The following is a 20,952-nucleotide window of genomic DNA, read 5'->3' on the forward strand; positions in this document are numbered from 1 at the left end:
GAGCGAGATGTGCAAGATTTTTGTAGAATGTGACAGAATATGTTCCCAAAGACACTGCCAGCTGCTTTTAAAAATATTTACTGGCATATCTCAGCAGAAAAATACAAGTGGAAGTTCATTTCAGAGCTGCCAACTCTGGCTCAAGGTTTATTTTATATTCAAATCACATTGTCAGACACCAAATCCCAAGCAGGTTCCAGTTCCAGGCACTTGAGCATTTTATTTAGGACAGCAGAGCCCAGGCAGCACAGCTCAGCTGCAGGACTCACTCATTTCATCCCTTCCAGCCCTCTCCAAACCCCCAATCTGGGCTGCATGGGCTGCTCCACAGCTTCCCCTCTGTGCTGCAGGACTCCTGCATGGAGCAGTAACATCCAGGCAGGACTTAAGAGCTTAAGAAAAGAACCAAAGGCACCTGGGCTGAGAGATGCTCAGAACTCTTTGGCTCTGGCAGATCCATGGGATATTTGCTGTGGAAGATGGCAACTGGTGCTCCTAACCCAAGGTGTTACCCAGTATACCCCACTGCAAACTGGTTACAGAGACCTTCAGAAAGTGCCTTCTGTCTCTGGTTGAGGATATGTGACCCAAAAGCTTGGGGACCTGGGCTCTACCTTCTGCTCACATGGTTATCCTGGACTTCAGAGTGAGGCTCAGCCTTCCCAGCCTGAACTTGAGCAACAAAGGAGAAGGAGTGAAAATCTCCATCCAGAGAAACCTCTTCCCACCCGACAGTCTGAGATGCCACACAGACATTTCCCATAGCCACACACCAGTTCCTTCCCCTTCTTCTCTCTGCCTGCCAGGCCAGGTCTGGGAACAAGCTGTAGAAAATGCTGTTGGAGTGCTGGAACTGAGCCCATGGGATCTGTGAGCAGGGGACATCTCCAGCCCAGTTCAGCAGAGTTCCTGGCTGTGGACTGGTGTCTCCTACCCCTGGGTGACAGAGCAGGTGGGCAGGAAAGGCTCCTGATTGCTACAGGAAGGCAGCACCACACCTGAGCTGGGTTGCAAAGCACTTGGGGAAGATTCCTGTCTTGCCATTACAGCAGCCTTCGAGCCAGTCCTCATTCACTGGGGAAACATAAAGCAGCAGGATGAGCCCTGGGCCATCAGAGTGGGGTTAGCAAGAGTTTTCATGGCTGGAACTTAACTCTGGACAAAACCCAGCACAAACCAGTACCTCTTGAGAGCCTGAGACAGCACAGGAGAGCCCATCTGCTCCCCAGGCACTGCAAAAGGCCAGGCCAAGCCTGCAGACACACCTTCAGAGAGGATGTCCAGCATGTCTCCCTTGCTGAACTCCAAGTCCCCTGGTCCCTGTGCAGGGTAAGGGTGCTGAGCCAGCATCCGGTAGAGGATGGGTCTGCCCGAGTGGGAGTCCAAGTCCTACAGGAAAAAAATCAGCACAGAAGTTGCAAGGCAAAGCAGAGGCTCCCTTAGAGCCCAGCACAGCAGAGAAATTTGTCACAGCCATGTACCTGGCAGCAGAGTGTCACCTTGCCATCTGTCAGCTGCTGCCACATCTTCCCGAGATCCTCCTCTCCCAAAACTTCACCCAGGTCTGTGCCATCTGAATTCCTGTAGCTGCAAGAGGTCGTCAAAGGGGCTTAAATAATTTCAAGACAAACTTGGAGACAATCCTAGCCCTTGGGCATCTTCCAAACCCCCTCTGTAAGCCAGCTCTGAGCTTGTCACCTTGCACAATGACACAGGGACACCCTGCATGCTCAGCAGGCAGAGGCAGCACTGTTAGGGAGGGACACTGTTACCTCTTCATACAATTAGTGAGGGGAAGATCTTAAGCTCTCCTGTTAAGTCCCCAGGGCTGTCACTCTCAGGGACACCTCACCCCAGGACCAACTCCCACACTGCTCTGCCCTGATCCCTCTGTATCCCAAAGGCTGAGCTGAGCAGGAGAAGGAAATTCCAATATACAGCAGCTGCAGCTGCGCAGAGTTTTTCCTTCCATTTTCCCATTTCCTGACCATAGTACAGGTTTCCTGGGTAAGATCTTTGGCTTTTAAAGCCCCCAGCACACATGCTGGTCTCCAAACCTGGTAAACGAGCCCCGTGAGGATGGCTGCACGCCCACGTCTGTGCTCAACCTCTGCTAGAATTCTCTGACCCCGATTAAACAGTCCCAGGAGACCAGAGGGCAAGGTCTGCATCCTCAAGTGACACTGCTGCTGCCTTGTCCCACACCCAGAGCACCAGAGGCTGCAGTGTACCTCAGTTTCCCCTGCTCTGCCTGCTGAGCAAAGCCGTCCCGCAGCAGAGCCCGCAGCTGGGGCAGAGCTGGGGCCTCTCCAGCCCTCAGCACCACGCTGCACTCACAGCAGGCTCGCAGCACAACGGCTCTGGCTGGCTTGGATGAAGCTTCTCCTCCAGCTGGTAGGACCTGCTGAGAGATGTGGCACCAGGGGCTCATACTGAGGCATTCAGGACTCAGGAGAGGAGACCCAGAGACAGCCCCGCACGGCACCGAAATGCGGCGCTGGATTTCTGATGGATTGTGACAAATGCAAAGCCTGGGAGCCCAGGTTCCTCCTCTGACCCAAGAAGCCCATTTCTGGGTTGGATCACAAAGATATTTCCCAACCTCAAACCTATACCTGAGCAGGGCCTCAACTCCTCCAGCCAGCTGGGGAGCTGCAGCCCAGATCCTGTGTTCTGCTGCCTTCTGCCTGAAGCAGAGCTGAGCAAAAATGACTCCAGAAGTCCTAAAAAAAAGGGGTGGCAAAGACAAAAGGGGAGCAGAGCTGATCTGCAGCTGGTACTGCCAGTGAGGTGCTCACAAGAGCAATTCCAGCTCCATCACACAGAGGCTGGTAACAACATGGAGGTGCATCAGAGGACATCGTCCCAGAAGAACACAAATAGGAATTAATTGTGGTGCCCAGGCTGAGAGGGGCAGAAAATGCCCCACAGGAGGAGGGGAGATGGGAGGGAAGGTATTTCAAAAGCAGCTGTCTCCTGCAAACTGGGCCTGAGAGCACTGCTGGGTGGGGGCTCTCAGCTCCTTGGAGGGCAGCAAAAGGGAAGTGCCCTGGTGAGCCTCAAGCTTGAGCTGCCCCACAAAACTGTATGGTCACAGAGCTGGGAGTGGTGGAGGGAAGACCACATGAGAGCCCCTCCTTGGAAAGGGAAAACGGGCAAAGGAAGAGTTTTTTCAGTGATTTTAGGGCAGCTCAGGAATTTTGGAGAATCAGGCTAGGAATCTTCCCCTTTTGACAGGCTTGATCTCTTTAGGCTGTAGCAGCTTCAGCTTGTGAAACACCTTACCTTGAAGTCCATTTGGGCACCAGCATCATTTGCAGAGGCATTTTCTCCCCCAGATTCTGCAGAGAGCAGAGGAACAGCTCCTGCAGTCAGCAGAGGCAGCAATTCTGCAACTCCCCCAGCACAAAGCAGCTGTGGCTGCAAGCAGCCCCCCAGGGCACTGCTGAAGCAGGTGGGGTTGGACACAGCTCCACATAACCCCCAGCCCAGCCCCTGGCCCAGGGATACCTGGCTTCTGCTTCCCATGGAGTGGGCTGGGAGGCACCTGGGCAGGAGGGAGGGGAATCCCATCACTGATCTTCTGCAACAGAACAGCAGCAAAATGGAGTGAGCAGAAGACACCCGGAGACTGAATCACAGAATGGTTTGGGTTGGATGGGACCTTACAGAACACCTTGTCCCAATCTCCAAGCCCCATCCAACCTTCAACACTGCCAGGGATGGGGCAGCCACAGCTTCTCTGGGCACCCTGGGCCAGGGGGTCACCATCCTCCCACCAAAGAATTTCCTCCTAATATCTAATCTAAATCTCCTCTCTTCAAGTTTTAAACGATTTCCCCTTGTCCTCTCCCTACACACCCATGCAAAAAGCCCTCCCCCAGCCCCTACTCAAGAGGACTTGGTCTTCACTCAGGGTGCCTCAGGATTTCACACTCTATGTTTCCCTTACACAATTATCCTAACGTGTGATAATCTTACAAATAAATGTCCCATGGGTATTTCTTGCTCCTTCCCTCACCCCTAGCTGCAAGGTTGTCAGCTCACCCATTTTTCCATCTTGGAGGCAGGTTCCAGGAGGGAGCTGGGTATACGCAGCTTCTGCAGGACACAAAGCAGAGCAGAGAGAGCTGAGCTGCTGCTGTGGCAGAGGCAGCCCCAGGTCCCTCTTCTGTCACCCCCCTGCACTGCTTCAACCCTTTCAAAGCCACACAGCCTGCTCACCCTGACACACAAGGGCACTGCCTCTCTTGCTCAAACAGCTCAGACTTTTTTAGTGCTACCATGCAGAATCTTTTGAAATCCAGGCAGATAATACATTCAGTGGATCAACTGGACCCAGGTGTGCACTGGCTCTCTCAAAGGAGTTAAATAGACACGTGAGAAACAGCTTCTGTCAACAAAAGGTTTTCCATGTTGTCACATTGATCAGTTTCTATTCAATCTGTTTATACTACAGTTCCCTTGTCTGTAGAAAAAGATGTCAGATTTGCAGGGCTTTTATTCCTCAGGTCTTCTCTAGAGCCCTTTATAAAACCTTCCTGCACAGCTGAAACCCTCCAAAAACCTTCCTAAGGTTAAATTAAGTGTCATTACACACCAGGTAAGGACCAACCTGTCTCCTCAGCTCCTTAGAGATCTGAGGTGACAAATACTGCTCTAAATGCTTGGTCCTTGGTCAAGTCTGCTTATCCTACACATAGGATCCTGTATGGTGGAGAGCAAAAGTGCCCCAAAAGATGCCCTTGCAGAGCTACACAGGGGAATAGGAGAACCTGGTGGGAGAGAAATCTGTGATTATCATCTGAGCTGTGGAAAGCAGCTCCTGAACTCATCCTCTGCTCTGCAGTGCTACAGGTGAGGGACCAAGGAAGGTGCTCAGAGGGTTGCAGCAAGGTCCTGTTCACAAGCAGGGCTGTGGTCTCTGCTGGGGGAGGAGCAGGAAAACCACCCCATTCTCCTTACCTGTCCATCATATATGGCTGTAGCCCAGCCATCTGCTCCTCTTGCCAGCACAAAGACCAAACTCCTGGCTTTCACTGCCAGCTTTTCTGAGTCCTCAGGGTGATAGAGGGACAAAACCTGACAGTAGCCTGTCTCACTGTCTCTGGAAAGAAAGGATAAGAACAAGAACATCTTTATTGACCCAGAGTTCTGGTGCTGGATGGCTTTGATCCAGAATACTGCACCAATTCAAACTGGCATGGGCCAAAAGTTTCAGTGTTGGGAAATGATGACTTCCATGGCTGCTCTTTGGTCCAGCTGGGAGCAAAAGGAGCTTGGAAAACAGCTGCCCCATTTTTGTTATACTCATAATCATCCTACGTATCAAAACAATTATTAAACTCAGCCCTGAAATACAGTATCATTAAAAAAAAAATTACTTTCATGTTTTTTGAACTGGGGCTGATTTTGGCTCAACAAAGCATGGCTGGGACTTGTGCTGGGAACTGGGATGGGAGCATCCTCTGCTACAGACCTGGGCACAACCTCTCTGTGCTGCCATTCCCCAGCCATGGCATGATCCATGCCTGATTCCCACAGCTATGGAATCAGTTCTTGCAAACTGCCCTGAGATCCTTGCAGGAGAGACATGACTGAGCTGCAGTGACATCTGCAGCCACACAAGCTTCTGCATGTTTGTCATTCCCTCCACCCTTGATGAGAAGTGGGTGTGGATCCCACCGAATCTTCAGACCAAGATATCAGAGAACAAAACATGAAATTCAGAATAAAAAGAGTGAGAGAAGAGTTAGAGCAGGGTAGAGGTGAACACTTACCTCAGAGCATCAGCACTGGGTTCATAGAAGCCCTGTTTCTGGGGGAGGAACAACAACAGCATCTATTTATAACAGTGTCTTATACAGCATCTTATTTACTGTGCCATCTTATTTACTGTCCCTCTGAACACCACCCTGAGCTATGTCTTTGCTTTTGAGGGCATTTGTCACAGCACAGCAACCAGAGGGAAGCTTGTTGCTCCACACTTTACCAGGATGTGCCTTCTGTTTCTCCCCTTCCTGCTTTATCCCATCAAAGGGGGGTAACAAAACCTTTTCCCCTGCTAGGAAACTCCTGCCACAGTGCAAGCCAGCCATGCTTAGGCTGAAAAATTTTACTGAAGTGCTTGTTGAGCACAGGAAGGTCTCCACTGCAGTTCTGACATGGTGAAGAGACAAAAATTCACCTTCAAAGGGCTGGAGACTCCCAGAGCTGTATCCCAGGCAATGCTGAAGCCCACCACCCAGCTTTGCACTGTTTTTTTCAGTAATGTGTTCTTACCCTCCTGGTGTTGGGATCTGAGGCCCTACCTGGAGCTCCATGACAGCTCCATTGCTCCTTTCACAGCTATGTCCTGCTCACCTGAAGTCTGAGAGGCTCAAAGCCAAAGTATTCATCGTTGGGAATGATGGATGAGATCACCTGTCAGAGGACAAAGAAATGACTGAATCCAGGCTGGATGAAGAGGCTCTCACACTTCATGCAAGGTTATCTACTCAGACCTGAGACAGCCTCCAGCAGGCATGAAGCAGAGCCATGCACACAGTTTTAAAAACAGAGCAGGATTCCCCAGACAGCTCCAACTGTTCATGTCCCTGAGGTTTTTTTATCCTTTCCAAGGTTTCTTTAAAATTAATTAATTACTTTCTCTTCCCCTTATTCATTTCAGAGCTCTCTGGCCCGTGGCACTTGTGCTGACTGCACTGGTGACAGAAGGGACAGAGGAACACAGCTGACTTGCCTTTGACAAAGGCAATGACAAAGCATTTGTTTCCCAAGTGTCTGTGAGTGGGAGCACACTGAAGGAAAAGGCTCCTCTTGAAAATGTCATTGGCACCAAAAAGCCAACCACAGGGCTCCCAAAGAACCTGCTCAGATTTTTCAGAGTTTCAAGTGACCAAGACTGGGAAGGTTTTTTTAGCACCAGAGTGCAGCTTTGATAGCAGAGGTGGAAATTCAAAGAAATTTTGGCTTTTGTGTCCCAGAGGCTGTGAGTGGCTGCAAGACCTCACAGTCACGGGTGTCCCCCAGTGGGGTGGTCAATGGTTATGTTCTCTGGAGATGTCAGAAGGTGGGATTTCCATCTGCTTGTTGGTAATGTTAACAATCAGGTGTCTGTTACCTTGGGTTTGCCCAGGAAATCTTTTGAATCCAGCTGTTCCACTTCCTTCTTTCGTGGTCTGAAAAATTCCCCGAGAGGGACCTGCATAGGCTCTAAAACCAGACAGTTCTGGGGCAGGGAAAGCAGATAAGGGGAAAGCCATCAATGAATACAACATGAAATACAGAGCAGTGAATGCAAGCACAGCTTCCCTATGTGTGCAAGATCAGCTCCAGGAAGACACTGGGGCAAAATTAATGGCTGTGAGCTTGAAAAAGGTCACTTAGGTCTGATAAGCACATGCAAATGAAGAGCTCAGCAGCCACTACCCAGTGATGAGTCAAAGACTGACTGCTGGCATGGGATGGGTGGGCAGGGAAGTGGAGTGAAGTTTAGTAACCAGATCTCTAAGCATTTTTGTCTGTTTGACTTCTATTGTCTCTTTTTTCTCCTCTATTCAACCTCTGAGCAGCAAGCTCATAGCAAATATTAACAAGACACTAATGGAAAGCACAAACATGGTGCTAGGAGATCAGATTAGAAACAAAAATAATCTTCTTATAGAAAGGATTCAAGAAAGATAAGGAAGTATGGAGGTAGCAAAATAATGAACCCTCCAGGAAGAGTAAATCAGAGATCTGCAAGTTGTTCCTGATCATAACAGAATATAAAAGGAAACTGTTCTTTTGAACCAACTCTGGAAAAAAACAACCCTTCCCCCTCATCCCATCCCTCCAGTCCCTTGTCCCAAGTCCCTCCCCAGCTTTCCTGGAGCCCCTTCAGGCACTGGAAGGTGCTCTGAGGTCTCCCCATTGCTCCCTTCTCTTCTCCAGCCTGAACACCCCCAACTCTCTCAGCCTCCAGAGCTGCTCCAGCCCCTGGATCATTTTTGTGGCCTCCTCTGTTACCTTGAGCCCAACAGAAGTACCCAAGAACTCAGTGGGGTGGTTTTACCTGCACCTTCTCAAGGGCCATGTCCAGCACTGCTGTTCTTCCTTCAGGTCTCCAGACCACAGCTTTCTCTAGGGTGGCTCTGGCCTCCTGCCACTGCTGCAGCCTGCACTGCACTGCTGCCATGCTGTACAGCACCTGGAGTGGGCAGGGGGAGCAGAAACCAGAGACCTGGGAGTGAGCAGACACCCAACACAAACTGCCTGAACTCAGCCCAGGAACAGGGACCAGGGCACTGGGACACCACAGCCACAGCAGCACCAACCCAGACCCCTCTGGCTGCAGGAAAGACACAGTGAGCAGCACAGAGAGAAAAACTTCATCATCAGAGTGGAAGGAGCTGAAAGCTGCACCTCCAGGTGAGCTCCTGAGTGTGCTGGAGCTGCTTGCTCTGCTCCAGCAACACCAGATGAAGACTCTGGTACTGCACAAATTTTAATCTTATCCCTCCTGCAACTATGAGGCCAGGAAGGATCTGCATGGCAAGCTCCATGGTTTGGTTTCTGGCTGCAGCAAGGTGATTTTTGCTGCTGTGCTGAGAAATTCTGACTCCCTTCCACTGTAAAAGAAGTTAACAAACCATTTCACACTGCAGTGGGCTCTGAATGTGCAAATTGTCAACTGGAGCTTGTTACCCTCTGGCAGCACCTAAGTCTGGTCAGTGATGAAGCAGCAAAGTGAGGGAGGATTAGAGATGGGGAAAGCTCAATCTGTGTGCCTCTGGGACATCTCTTTTTGTCCCTGCTCAGTGCACAGAAAAGCTGCTGGCCCACAGGGCAAAGGTGTGACCTCACAGATGCCCTCTCTGATATCCTCCTATCTTATCTGCTTGGGTGATCAGCCTGTAAATTGCTTTCTGGCATCTGGCTGCAAGACAGAGGTGCAGCTAAGAGGATGCTTTCCCTTCACTCCCTAATCCTGAGGGCAGAGGGCTGCTGAACACCTCCAGGAGCTGCAGAGATGCAGAGAGAGGACAGCAGGAGCTGTCACTCAGCTCTGAAGTGCTATCTCCTTGCCAGAGGTAAATATATTTCTGGATGTTCAAACCATAAAGGATATCTCCTCTCCCTTGGGAAGATCAGCTGTGGGAAAAGCTGATGGCACAGTTCTGTGGGAGGATGACATTTGGGTGTTCTGAAAAATAAGCTGCAGGTAGAGATGAGAGCAGGACACAGTGGAAGTGGGATGTGGATCCCCAGTCAGGAGTGGGGAGGGAACAAATCCTGGCAATGCCTCAAGCATGGGGAATGAGGCCCTGGGTGTTCACACCAAAAAGAGTCCCAACCTCCTCCTGATGGCCTCAGGGCACTCCTGCAGCCCTGCTCCTTTCAAAGGGAACCTCTTGTTCCTCAGTGTCAGCTCAGAGCAGGCAGAGCTCTGGCACTGAAGCTGTTAAAAACCAATGAGGTTTGGGGAATACCAGAGATGCCAAGGATAGTTTCTTCCTGCCAGGTGTAAGGTGCATGAAGATTAAGCAGACTGAAGGACAGGTCTCTGGGCATGCTTGACTTGAGTTACACAATGGCTCCTCACTCTTGCTGAAGTAAAGAATTAAATCCTCCCCTGAATCTGCTTTTCAGCCTATGAGTGTGGACAAAATTAACCCTTAGAGTAGACCACAGTTTTGACAAGTTGTTTGCACTCTTGAGTATTCCAAATATTTACAGTAAATTCACACAGAGCTTTTTTGAACAGGATGTAGCAAGTTGACTCCACTAACAGGGTAGGGAGCTGCCAAGTGAAGTGTTACAGAAGCAAAGTGGAGCTGGCAGCCCAGTGGGTCAAGTAAAACACAGAGGTGCTGTTAAGACCAGTTGCTACAGGCCTTCATGTATGACAGTTTTTTAAAGTCTTCATTATGGACCAGTTTTGTTCCCATCTGTCTATATTTTAACCTATTTCAGCTTTTGGAGCTGAAGAGTTCACAAAAGTGACAGGAATATTTACACACTTGTAAGTGTGGGTATTACATATACAGATAATAACCCCCTGTATAAAATTCCTGTGTATCTGAACTTTTCAAAGTGTGTAATTTGCTGAACTCTTCAGAGATGACATTGTTTTATGACTTTCATTATGAAGTTCCCTTAAAAAAAGAAAAACACAAGCAGAAAGTTTTTACTTTTCTAATGTGGTGTCTTGAAAAGTTTTTGGGTTCCCAAAGCCTGCTGCTGCACTCCTGAGGGGAAGGACTGAGACTGACTCTTACCTCCCATGCATAGAGGATGTGTCTCAGCCCCAGCTGCTTGTAATCAATGAAGGGATTTTTCCTCAGATGACTGAAGGCTGTATGGTAGTCAGAGAGAGCTTCTTCATACCTAAAGGGCAGAGGGGAGAGGAGAAACTGGGCAGAAAAAAGCTCAAGCCTGAGCTTGAGCCAGAGCACTGCACACAGAATGGAGAGAAACTCTAAAGCTAAGATGGGAATTGGTCTGAACTGACCCCAGCTCAAACTGAGCTCAGAACAGGTCCCCAGGCTGCTGGCAGTGGTCCAGGAAGGGCTGTGCAGTGGGGATCCCACCAAGGGACAGTGAGCACAGCAAAAAAAAGGTGCCTGGGTGGATGTGGGGGGGTAGGAGCAGCATCTGAGGAGGGCAGGAGCCACGGGGTGCTGGTGACTGTCACCTCCTTGGGTTGGGGACAGCTCTGCCAGCTGTGCTGCCCCTGGGTGTGCTCAGGGTAGGTTTGCTCCACTTCTGCTGGCTCTGGCAGTGCTGGGAGCAGAGGGGAACAGGTCCAATGGGCCAGGCAGGGCTCCAGCAGCCCTGAGTGCAGCTCTGCTGGCACAGGCACTCAGCATGCAGCTGCTTGATGGGAGTGCAGAACTGCTTGGTTCACCTCCCTCCCAGAAATAAAGACAGCAATTTTCTGGAAATTAAGGGATAGAAAATAACAGGGAAGAGAATAACTGAACTTCAGAGGTAAGACAGGACCTTTAAAATCCTCCACCTGCTTCTGTGAGCAGGATGTCAATGTGATTCAACCCTGGAAACAAAGAGTACTCACTCCCACGACACAAAAATCCCAAAGTCAGATCAGTGAGACTGAGGTCAGAGAGGGGGAGCCAGACCCTGTGAGCAGGCTGCATTTTTAGGAAGGCCAGGCTCACACCCCCCATGTGAAGACATACCAAGCAGAACAGTTTTATTGGTTTATTCCTAAAGAAAATCTAACAGGCAACATAACTCCCTGGAAGCCCCCACATAGAAGCAGCCTCTTTTTCTGCACAGTAATGTCATATATACATTTATATATATATATATATATATTAGTCACCCCTGGGATCCAAGAGCACTTTATATCTGCTCAGTCTTATCAGGGATAAGATTTGCAGACCTGTGACCCAGCTTATGAGGCCAAACTTGTCTTTATGAACTGGACTTTATGAAGAACTGAACTTTACTGTCACAGAATCACAGAATCCTTTAGGTTTAGGCACAAAGAGTGACAAAAGAGGAGGAAATCAAAGACAGAAGCCTCACTGAAGACATGAGCCTCACTTACATTTCCAGCTGCAGGTGGACAAAGCCCCTCTGAAAGAAGCCAACAGCCAGGGAGTTGTCCTTTGCAACGGTTCTGTTGAATGCCTGAGGAAAAACACAGACACATCCCAAGGATCAGCCAGGATCTCTCCTGCTGATGCCTGGATGTGTGCTCCCTGCTGGCCACGCTGCACTCATGCTGGGTGCAGAGCTGTCCCTGGGCTTGTGCCCAGCTCTGAGGGCCAGGAAACAGCTCTGTGACACCTTCCAGGTCTTGTCTGTTGAAAAGCTGGGGGTTTTATCCTTCCTTGGTAAAAAAACAAAACAAAACTGGATGTAACAAATGAGCTGTGTGTGCCATCCAGCATCTTGCAGTGAGAAAACTGTTGCCTGGTGGTGGGAGCAGCAGGAGCAGAGCAAAGAGGGAAGGATATTTGAGGAGTATGAGAAGGGCTGCATGGGAGGAAGCTGAAGGGCTTCACACTGCCCCTACAAGTCAGTATTTCTGAGAAAGGGAGGAAGTGTGCTGCTTCCCTTATCACTGCAGAGATGGCAGGTGGATAAGAAACCAAACCTGAAAGCCTGGACTTCCCTGAGAGTGCCCAGCAGTGCTACAGGGGTGAAAATATCTTGCAGGAGGTCAGGGAGTGCCTGTGGCTCTTGGTGAGGTGGTGGCTGGCTGCTCTTGCAGCTCTGACAACACACCTTGCTTTAACAGGATGTTTTACCATGCTATAAAAAAAGATCAAACAAGTAACCATTGATCTACACGGAAGCAGAGCTCAGCTTCTTCCCTGTCAGTGCCTGTTCCTGGAATCACTGAAAGTTTGTGAAGGGACCTTAAAAACCCCCCTGTTTCCAACTCCCCTGAGATGGGCAAGGACACCCCCCACCAGACCTTATTGTTCTGCTAATAAAATACATCCAGGGACATAGGAAGCACCTGAAGTGTCTGTGCAGGGTGACATCTCTTTGTAAAGGCACTCTCCAAAACCTGGGACAGCCAGGTGGGCACAGACCCCATCCACTGCCTGAGCAGGCACAAACCCATGGCTGTTACCCAAAACACAACTAGCACGACCAAAAACAACAAAATACACCTGAGAGGTGTCTCAGGCACTATCGTGCTGTGTTCCCCCACCAGCACATCCTGAGCTCTTCGTGTTGCTCATTTATGAAAAAATGAATCTTAATAATTAAAAAATGAAGCTTAAATGAATCTTTCCCCGTGGGCAGCAGACAGACAGACAGACGTGTGGACACGCTGGGTGCTGGGATAAAAGGGCTTTTCCACAGGGTGCCTGCCCCGTTTGCACAGGGCAGGGGTCTCCAGCACTTTGGGGGCTTCTCTGCAGCCCTGGCTGCTGGTGCAGGAGGGGAGGAGCGGGGCTGCAGGGCTCCTGTGTGTCCATCACTGCTCCCATTCCTGCTGGGCATGCAGGATAAGGAATGCTGGATGGGAAGGAGCTTGAGCGTGGAATTAGGTTCAGCATTCTGAGTTTCAGCATTATTCCCTCAAAACTCAAAACGGGAAAGTCATGCTGCCCTTTCTGGCATCACCACGGAATCCCAGACTGGTTTGGGTTGGGACCTTAAAGCCCATCCATCCATTGCCACCCCCTGCCCTGGCAGGGATCCCTCTCACAGCCCAGGCTGCTCCAAGCCCCATCCTGTCCCGAGGCACTGCCAGGGATGGGGCAGCCTCTTCCAGTGTCCCGGGACCCCATCCCAGCCCCCCGGTTACCCCAGCCCCTCACCCGCAGGGCCTCCCCGGGCCGTCCCGCCAGCAGCTCCACGCAGCCCACGTTGAAGCAGATCCTGGCCGGTGGCTCCGGGATACCGGCGAAAGCCTCCAGGGCCGCGTCCCAGTCCCCGCCGTCGGCAGCCAACACTCCCTGGTGCCACCTCCGGACCAGCTCCCGGTACGCCATGGCCGGGACTCCCTCACCTGCCCGGCGGGCGGGGGCGGCCCCGGGGCGGGATGCGGGAGGACGAGGAAGTCCGGGCGGGCCCGGCCGCTCCCCTCCGCCTCTCCCGGGACCGGGGACACCGTGCGGGGAGGGACCCAAAATGGGGCGGGGGGAAAGCGGGGACCGAGCGGTCGCGGGGGTCGCGTCCCCGCTGAGCCCCCGGGACCGCTGACGTCACCGGAGGGAGCCCCCCCCGGGGCTGCTGACATCACTGAGGGGAGCCCCTCCGGGGGGCGGTGACGTCACTGAGGGGAGCTCCCCCTCGGGGCCGGTGACGTCACTGAGGGGAGCCCCCCCCCGTGGCTGCTTATGTCACTGAGGGGAGCCCCTCCGGGGGCCGGTGACGTCACTGAGGGGAGCCCCCCCCCCCCCGGGGCTGCTGACGTCACTGAGGGGAGCCCCTCCGGGGGCCGGTGACGTCACTGAGGGGGCCCCCCCCCGGGGCTGCTGACGTCACTGAGGGGAGCCCCTCCGGGGGCCGGTGACGTCACCGGGGGTTCCCGGGGCTGGCGGTGCCACAGCGCTCCCTGCAGGCGCCGTGCGGCCGCGCTCCCGGGACAGCCGCCCGGTGGGGGAGCGTGGCCGCGAATGGGAGGTTCCGGAGCGGGTGTGGGATTGAGGCAGCGAGCGGAGTAGCGGGAGCGAGAGGGAATTATTTTGGGTGCGGAACTCCCCGGTTCCGCTCGCCACTTCCGGGTCGGTGCCAGGTGAGTGGCCCGAGCGGCGGCCGCTCCGGTGCGGGCCCAACGCTGCCTCGGGGCCTCCCCGCCTCAGGGCCCCGCTCCCCGCGCAGCCCCGGCCCGGCCCTTGTGTGGAGGAGCCCGGAGCGGCGCAGCCGAGTTCGAGCCTGGGAAAGGCCCCGGGAGAAGCGGCGAACGGGAGGGGAGGGGCGGGGGGCGGCGGGGCCGGTCCGGGTGTACGCAGCTCGCAGCCCAAATAAAGCCACGAAGCGTCTCTGGGGCTCCCCGGGTGGTGTCTCCCGGGGCGGGGTGCAGGGGGTGGTGGGTGCGGAGCGGGGTTTGGGCTGGGGGGGTCCTTTCCCCTCCCTGCCAGGCCCTAAGCGGGTGACCCGGGCCTGGCACCGGCTGGGGGCAGCGGTTCGGTTCGGTTGGGTCCCGAGGCGATGGCCTCAGGGTGGAGGAGGCTGTTGGAGGCTGGGGGTGGAGGCCCCCTGAGTGCTGGCTGCGAGGTCATCGATCCAAATAATGCCAAATTCTGGGGGGTTGTGTCGCTGGAATTTGGGGTTTTGGGGGTAATTGGGGTGATTTAGTTACAAGTCACCAAGGGAAGGAACCCCTGGGAGCCCTGTCCAGAGGCAGCAGGGGAATGGGGGGGTACAAACTGCTCAGCTCCAACAAACCCCCTGAGCTCCCTGCCACGGATTTAAAGGTGTTGGAAAAGAGGGGGGAAAAAAAATCATTGGGATTGGAAGCACCAAGGTTATTATTGTCCACACAAATGGAAAAGTTAAATGTGCTTTAACCTGATGGGGGTTGCAGGGATGAAATCAAATGATCAGGTAAAGTGTAGTAAAAACGTACAGATGTTACAAATCCATTGAATGTAGAGGTTAAAGGCTCAAAAACCTGGGCTTGAAAAAGAAATTCTCCCTCTGCAGCAAGGGGAAAGTTATGAACGGGCTTAGGAACGAATCTTGCATCTTGATTATTGAGTGGAAGACCTAAAAGAATGGGGCTGCTTCCAGTTGGCTACTGGTGGAATTGATTCCTTTTTCAAGTCCTGGTAACTTAGATTCTCTAAACCAAGGTTTCTAAACTTTGCTGTTCAAGTTTGCTGCAGACAGGTGGGGTGATCAGTGCCCAGCTGCTGCTGTTTGGTCCTGGTTTGACCTTCATGGCTGGATGGTTCCCAGTGGGAGAAGGATTTTCATATCATGGAACAGGGTGTGTAAAGTCTGGAAACCATGAGAGCTTCTTGCCAGCAACACAGAAGTTGCAGAGAGTGATTTAGTGGCATCAGTGACACAGTTTGAACTTCAGAGTTGTGGGAAGAGTTGATTTGATTGTTGGGGTTTGGTGGTGGGGTTTTTTTTTCCCCCCCTTTTTTTTTTTTTTGTGAAGAGAATCAAGTGGGAGTGATCCTGTGTGCACATGGTGGTGTTAAAATGGGCTGCTGGAACATGATCTCCAGTTACAGGAGCTCTCAAGTAGGATAGAAAAATAGTGGAGAGTTTAGAGGCCACAAAAATGCTCTGGTTCTGGAAAAGAAGCCATGAAATGGTCTAAAAACACTCAGTTTATTCAGGCACGTCCAAGAGAAGAGGGTTAAGAAGTGACTCAGCCACTCTGTGGAAATCTTTGCCTATGGGAAAGTTATCTGATAGCTGAATATTTTCACTCTTTCCAACAAAAGGCACAGTGAGATCTGGTAAATGAAAGTCAAACCTACCCAAATTCTTTTAAACATTTACCCCATTTCCTAGCAGTGATGGGAGGTTAATTACAGGAATTGTTTGCAGGAGAGGTTAAAAGCCTTGGCATTAAAGTCTGAAGTTCTTGTTATCATTTCAACCCTGAAAGCTGAAACAACAACAATTCTGAGGATGGGCTTAAAGCTGAAATCTTGTGCAGGGATGTCCCTGTGGTTTGGGGGAAGTCAGTGGGGTTATCAGGGAGTCACCTCCTGGGACTCTACTTCTGAGGCTGCCTGGCTGCAGAAATAGCAGGAATTTTAGGTTTTTTTTTTAATGTTGTTTAAAAGGCTGTAGTTCTAGGTTAAGTTAGATGTAAGCAATCATGCTTTTGGATGAGCCTCTGCTTGAAGGGGTAATTCCAGATGCTGTTCTTAGGGAGGAGAGTTAGATTGAGGTGGTGTCTTTCTTCCTGCACTGTTCTTTAAATCATCAGCATTTGGCCACAGAGAGCAGCCCCTGTGTTGGACAAATAGGGGAAATCCCCTCCCTCACTGACTCTGTCTTCTCCCCCATGTGTTTGCAGATTTGAGCTCAGAAAGGGGTTCCAAATGCCCAAAGTCTGATCAGCTGAGGCATTATATGAGTTTTTCACCCTCAGCAAGGCGACAGTTTTCAGGCTGAGGCTCTGCTGGCACTTGATTTATCACATCAGGTTCTTGTAAAGGGATTTTGGGATCTGTTTGGCTGGCTGGGAGCTGCTGTTCCTAAAGGCCATACCTGTAGTGACAGCAAAAAATGGTGACCAAGCTGTGGCTGCAGATTTGCATCAGCACAACTTTCTGCTTCCTGGTTCAAAAGACACATGATGATCATTTTTTATTTTCACTGAACCTTGTTTGTGCCTTTTTTTCCCCCTTTTTTTCTTTTTCCTACCCATCCAGGACACTGTCTGTCTGCTGCTGATCTTTTTCATGTCAAGCTCTGCCTGAGCCTCCTTGAGGATAAAACTGTGATGTCAGGAGAAAAGTTGTCTGGGACATAGCAGTGTTTGGAAATGAGAGAGAGCAGAGGAGGAGCCCAGCACTGCTTGGGAAGCCCTTGCTGTGTAACACTGCTCCAGCTGGGCTTCCTGAGGTTGTGCAATTGCCTGTCAATTTTTGGAAAAATCCTCATGGGGAGATTAAAATCTCCCAGTGTTAAAAACTAAAGGGTTTGGGGAGAGGGCAGTTTTGCTTTATGGGTTAAATAGCTGCTTTTTCAGGCTGCACAAAGCAGGTTTTTATTAGCCAGATAGCATCATTGTTTGGTTTTTTTGTTCTGTGAGCAGCAGTGACTGCTCGGGCATGGGGATGGATGGGAGTGGAGGGTTCCTGATGTTCTCTTTGTTGAAGTGAGTAACCAACTGATGTGTCTGAGGCCGTGGTTCCCTGACTGCTTTGTGCCATCACTGTTGGGCTGGTGAGCTGAGCTGAACACTGCAATAAAAACAATCAGCAAGAAGTCAAAACAGCTGGTGGATGGGTCAGGTGGAGACATTTGGGAGGTGCCAACATCAATCAGTCCCAGGTGGCACAACGCCTGGTGCTGGTTGGGCTTGGTGGAGCTGGGGTGCTGTGCTGGTGAGGGTCTCACCAGCTCCACCTGGTTCAAGCCCCTTTGCTTCCTTGCAGCTCTCCACGGCAGAGGAACCCCCAGGCAGCACCCATCGGGTCCCCCCCTTCACCGGGCTCCCCCAGGGTGAGTTTGCTGTGTCTGGTTTGGTTTGAGAAAATGGGGCCAAGCCCAGAGCTGGCAGGTTGGGGGCAGTGCAGCTCAAGGAATTCCTGCCCCTTCTGAGCCTCTGGAAAAGCAGCATTTCCAACTCGGGTGATTTCCTGGATCTCTTTCACCTCAGGCTTCTGGGTGCTGGGGGGGGACAACTGAGGGGGATGCTTTGGGGTGAGAGGCAGCAGTTGCATGGGTTGCTCTGACTGTGCTGATCTGAAATGGGTCCCTCATTGCTTATTTCCAGATAGGTTTCCAAGTCAAACTGCTCTGTTCAGAGAATTTGACACTGGGATTATCAGTATTCATTTCTGTTCTGGGAATCCTCACCAGCTGTTCTGGTTTTTTTGTTTCTGAAAGCAATGCAAACATATTCTGTTTGCCAGATGTGTTAGTTACTTGCCAGATGTATTTAGTAGTTTATGGAGGTAGGTGAAAGGGAACTTGACAGTAAAGCAAATTTATACACAAACCCACAGTAAATACCATTTCATCACTATAGCTCATGTGAGCATGAGGACATTTTTTCAAATTATCAGTATTTGATGGTACTGTGGTATATTAGGGAATAGATTTCAGAGGTTTCCATTTTGATCTGTCAGCTTCTTTCATGATATTAACTTAGTTTTTGTGAGGATTCATTTAACTACATCATCCTATACTGAGAAGTTACCCAGCAGTTCCTTACAGATAAAGCAGATTGTGTAGAAATCAATTTATTGTAAGGAGTTGTAGTGGGTTACCTGCCCTTGTACCCCATCTAATTCCATATCCTTTCTTCTCTCAGAATGGGAGAACTGTGAGTTTTCCCATCTTTTTCTTTAACACTGCTGCCTACAGAGATTTTTACCAATAAGGGCTGGCATAATACAAGGAAACATAAAATGTCTTTGGAGCAGCAGTTACCAGTTAGCTGGGGATCATCTGTTTACCCCTTCTGTTCAGATGGAAACAAAGCTTGGCGTTTAGGGAGAAATTTCTGGAAAGCCTCATTTTGGGTTTTTTCTGCTCTCCCTTGCATCTGTTCCCACACAAAGCTGCAGCTTCGTTAGGGGGCACTCCTGAATAACCCATCCCAGGCTGCTCTCAGCACTCTGCTGCTCTCCAGAGAAAATTCTCCACACAAATCTGATTTGCTGCCCCAGAGGAGAAAGGATCAAGTGGGAGATGGGTTGCCCTGTGCTGTCCTCTGATGCAAGGCAAGACTGACTGCTCTGCGAGTCGATTTAATGCTTGTGTTGGAGCACAGTGAATTAGCTAATAGGCTCTTGCTTAGTTTTCCAGCTGGATTAATTAACTTGCCTTTCTCACTGCCCTTACCCTGTAAACTTCCATGATCCCACATGTGTGTCCATTTAAAACCTTTCTGTTTGTGTTGTTACTACCATCTTAAAAAAACCCCAACCTTTGAGAAACAATAAGGTGCTTCAGAAACTCCTGGGTTTTAATTGCAGCCCTCACATCATTCTGTGCCTCTGACAGTTTATTTTATCTTTCACTTTTCTTCTGTAAAACAGAGAATAATGGGTTTTACCTTGGGAGAGTTAATATTGATTATATATAAATGTGTATATGAATGTGCTCTGAAAGCTGAAGCAGTTTAGATTTTTTAAAAAATTTAAATATAATTAAAATATTGAACAAAACAGGAGTCAGGGAAGTCCCATTTAAGACCATGAATACTGCACAACTGCTTTGGTGCTTCTGTTCTGGGAAGATTCTAGTGCCAGATCATTTGCATTACTTTTGACTTTTCTTGATTTTTTTTTTTTTTTTTCTTTTCCAAGAAGAAGCATTCTTTATATGCAGGAGTCAGATTGTCTGTAAACATAAATGTCATCTTAAGTTGCTCCAAAACGTACCTTGTTTTGCTTTATAAAAAGCACACCAAACCGGTGGAACTGGAAACATTTTTCTGAGCAATTAGCACTGAATCATCCCCGGGGTGGGCAGGCTTGGCAGAACTGCAGCCCCAGCTTCCTATGCTGGAACTCTGCTAACTCTGCTGTCATTAGAAATGACATTTGGAATCACAGAGGCTTTAGGCAAAATCTTCTGCTCCATCCCATATGAAGATGCCACCTCGTGTTTTACCACACAACAGTTTGGGTGTTCTAAAAAAAAATCAGAGCAATGTCCCAACCAGTGACACCTCCAGAAGGTGCTGAAGAGGAGCCCCAATGTGCTGCTATCAAAAGCTTCTCTTCAGATTTGAGCTGCATCTCCAAGGAATATTTTCTCACACAGCTTTTCTGTGGAATTGAACGTTTATTTTTATGCTGATTTATTTTTTGGTTTTTGTCATTCTTTGGAGACAAGCTAGAGTTGCCTGGTGAATGGCTGTGTGGGTTAGCCAGTGCCAGCTTCATGGCATAATTAATGTATTAAATGGCATTAGCAGGTGCCAGTGTTATCTTTGCTTTGAGCTCTGCAATCAGCTCCAGGTACCATCTGATTTTTATTTAAAAAGACAGCTGCAGTTCTTGGTCCCATCTTTAGTTACAGTCGGTGTTGTCCTTAAAATCTTCTGCCTTCCTTATTTTTGTTCTTATTTTTGCTCTGTTCCTTATTTTTCACTGCTTTTGGGGACCCTGTTTCTGGGCAGTATTTGGGGGGGGGTTATTGTGACTGGAGTCTCTTGAGCACCTCCCTGGTGTTAGAGTGACATTCTGCTCTGCCAGGTTATCAAAGTGGCCTCAGAAGATGATGTGGGACCAAATGTGTTGTGATGTGGGTTGGCAGCAGCAGCTGGAGACCATTTCCTGCTTAAATAAGAGTGAAAAAGTCACTGGTAATAGAATTTTAGGGAAGAATTAGAGCAAGTGTTATAGAAAAATACAGGAGAGGAACATAATGGTGAAGAGCATAAATTTAGGCTGGTCTTCTGCCTAATGTAATAATGCAAATGGAGGAAGCAATTTATTTTTTTTTTTCTTTTCAGTAGAAGCAGTGTAGCTCAGAGCTCAGTGGTGCTGGCTGCCTGACTTGTCATAAGTTTAAGTGCCAAAAAGTGAAGTATTTCTAAGTAAAGCAAATGCATGACTTTTGTGTTTTAAGTATATCCCCAAAGAAAGAAAAAAAAAAAACCAAAACTGAATAAAGCCTTTTGTGTACAGTGTCCAGAGCAATTTTGAAATGCTCTTGTTCCATGCCTAAACAAATGGAAGTTTCAGCCAAAGAGAAATCTTTCCTATTGATTTATTACCCCAATTTAGATAGAAGCCCTCTGTGCAGGGTTGTCAGTTTAAGAGAACAGCTTTTATTCTCTTTTCAGATTTAATTCACATGTTGTTATATCAACAGAGCCTT

The 20,952-nt window shown here is 49.8% G+C and overlaps 2 protein-coding genes across 10 annotated transcripts in view; one reads left to right on the forward strand and one right to left on the reverse strand.

Annotated features, from left to right (window-relative positions):
• Positions 1-62: 62 nt before the first annotated feature.
• NOXA1 (NADPH oxidase activator 1) lies at positions 63-13,568 on the reverse strand. Of its 6 annotated transcripts, none has more exons than XM_071766078.1 (15): positions 13,293-13,568; positions 11,558-11,640; positions 10,263-10,371; positions 8,057-8,191; positions 7,124-7,231; positions 6,364-6,423; positions 5,781-5,818; positions 4,966-5,107; positions 4,048-4,101; positions 3,511-3,583; positions 3,286-3,341; positions 2,232-2,404; positions 1,482-1,587; positions 1,266-1,389; positions 63-1,074 (listed from the first exon to the last, which is right to left on the reverse strand). In XM_071766078.1, the coding sequence occupies exons 1-15, from the start codon at positions 13,464-13,466 to the stop codon at positions 977-979; spliced, it is 1,533 nt and encodes a 510-aa protein (XP_071622179.1). In that variant the 5' UTR covers positions 13,467-13,568; the 3' UTR covers positions 63-976. The 6 variants fall into 6 exon arrangements, with proteins under 6 accessions (XP_071622179.1, XP_071622177.1, XP_071622181.1 ...); XM_071766076.1 differs by having other exon boundaries at positions 838-1,074; positions 3,286-3,365; positions 13,293-13,562; XM_071766080.1 differs by having other exon boundaries at positions 838-1,074; positions 2,232-2,401; positions 13,293-13,561.
• Positions 13,569-14,045: 477 nt separating this feature from the next.
• EXD3 (exonuclease 3'-5' domain containing 3) overlaps positions 14,046-20,952 on the forward strand; it is a 216,441-nt gene continuing 209,534 nt past the window's right edge. For 2 of the 4 annotated variants that reach the window (XM_071766068.1, XM_071766072.1), the window contains exons 1-2: positions 14,046-14,212; positions 17,550-17,620. The gene's annotated coding sequence lies outside the window, so the exon portion shown is untranslated. The remainder of the gene's footprint in view (positions 14,213-17,549; positions 17,621-20,952) is intronic. The other 2 variants (XM_071766070.1, XM_071766071.1) reach the window with 1 other exon arrangement.

This window comes from Heliangelus exortis, chromosome 22 (genome assembly GCF_036169615.1).
Source record: "Heliangelus exortis chromosome 22, bHelExo1.hap1, whole genome shotgun sequence".
NCBI lineage: Eukaryota > Metazoa > Chordata > Aves > Apodiformes > Trochilidae > Heliangelus > Heliangelus exortis.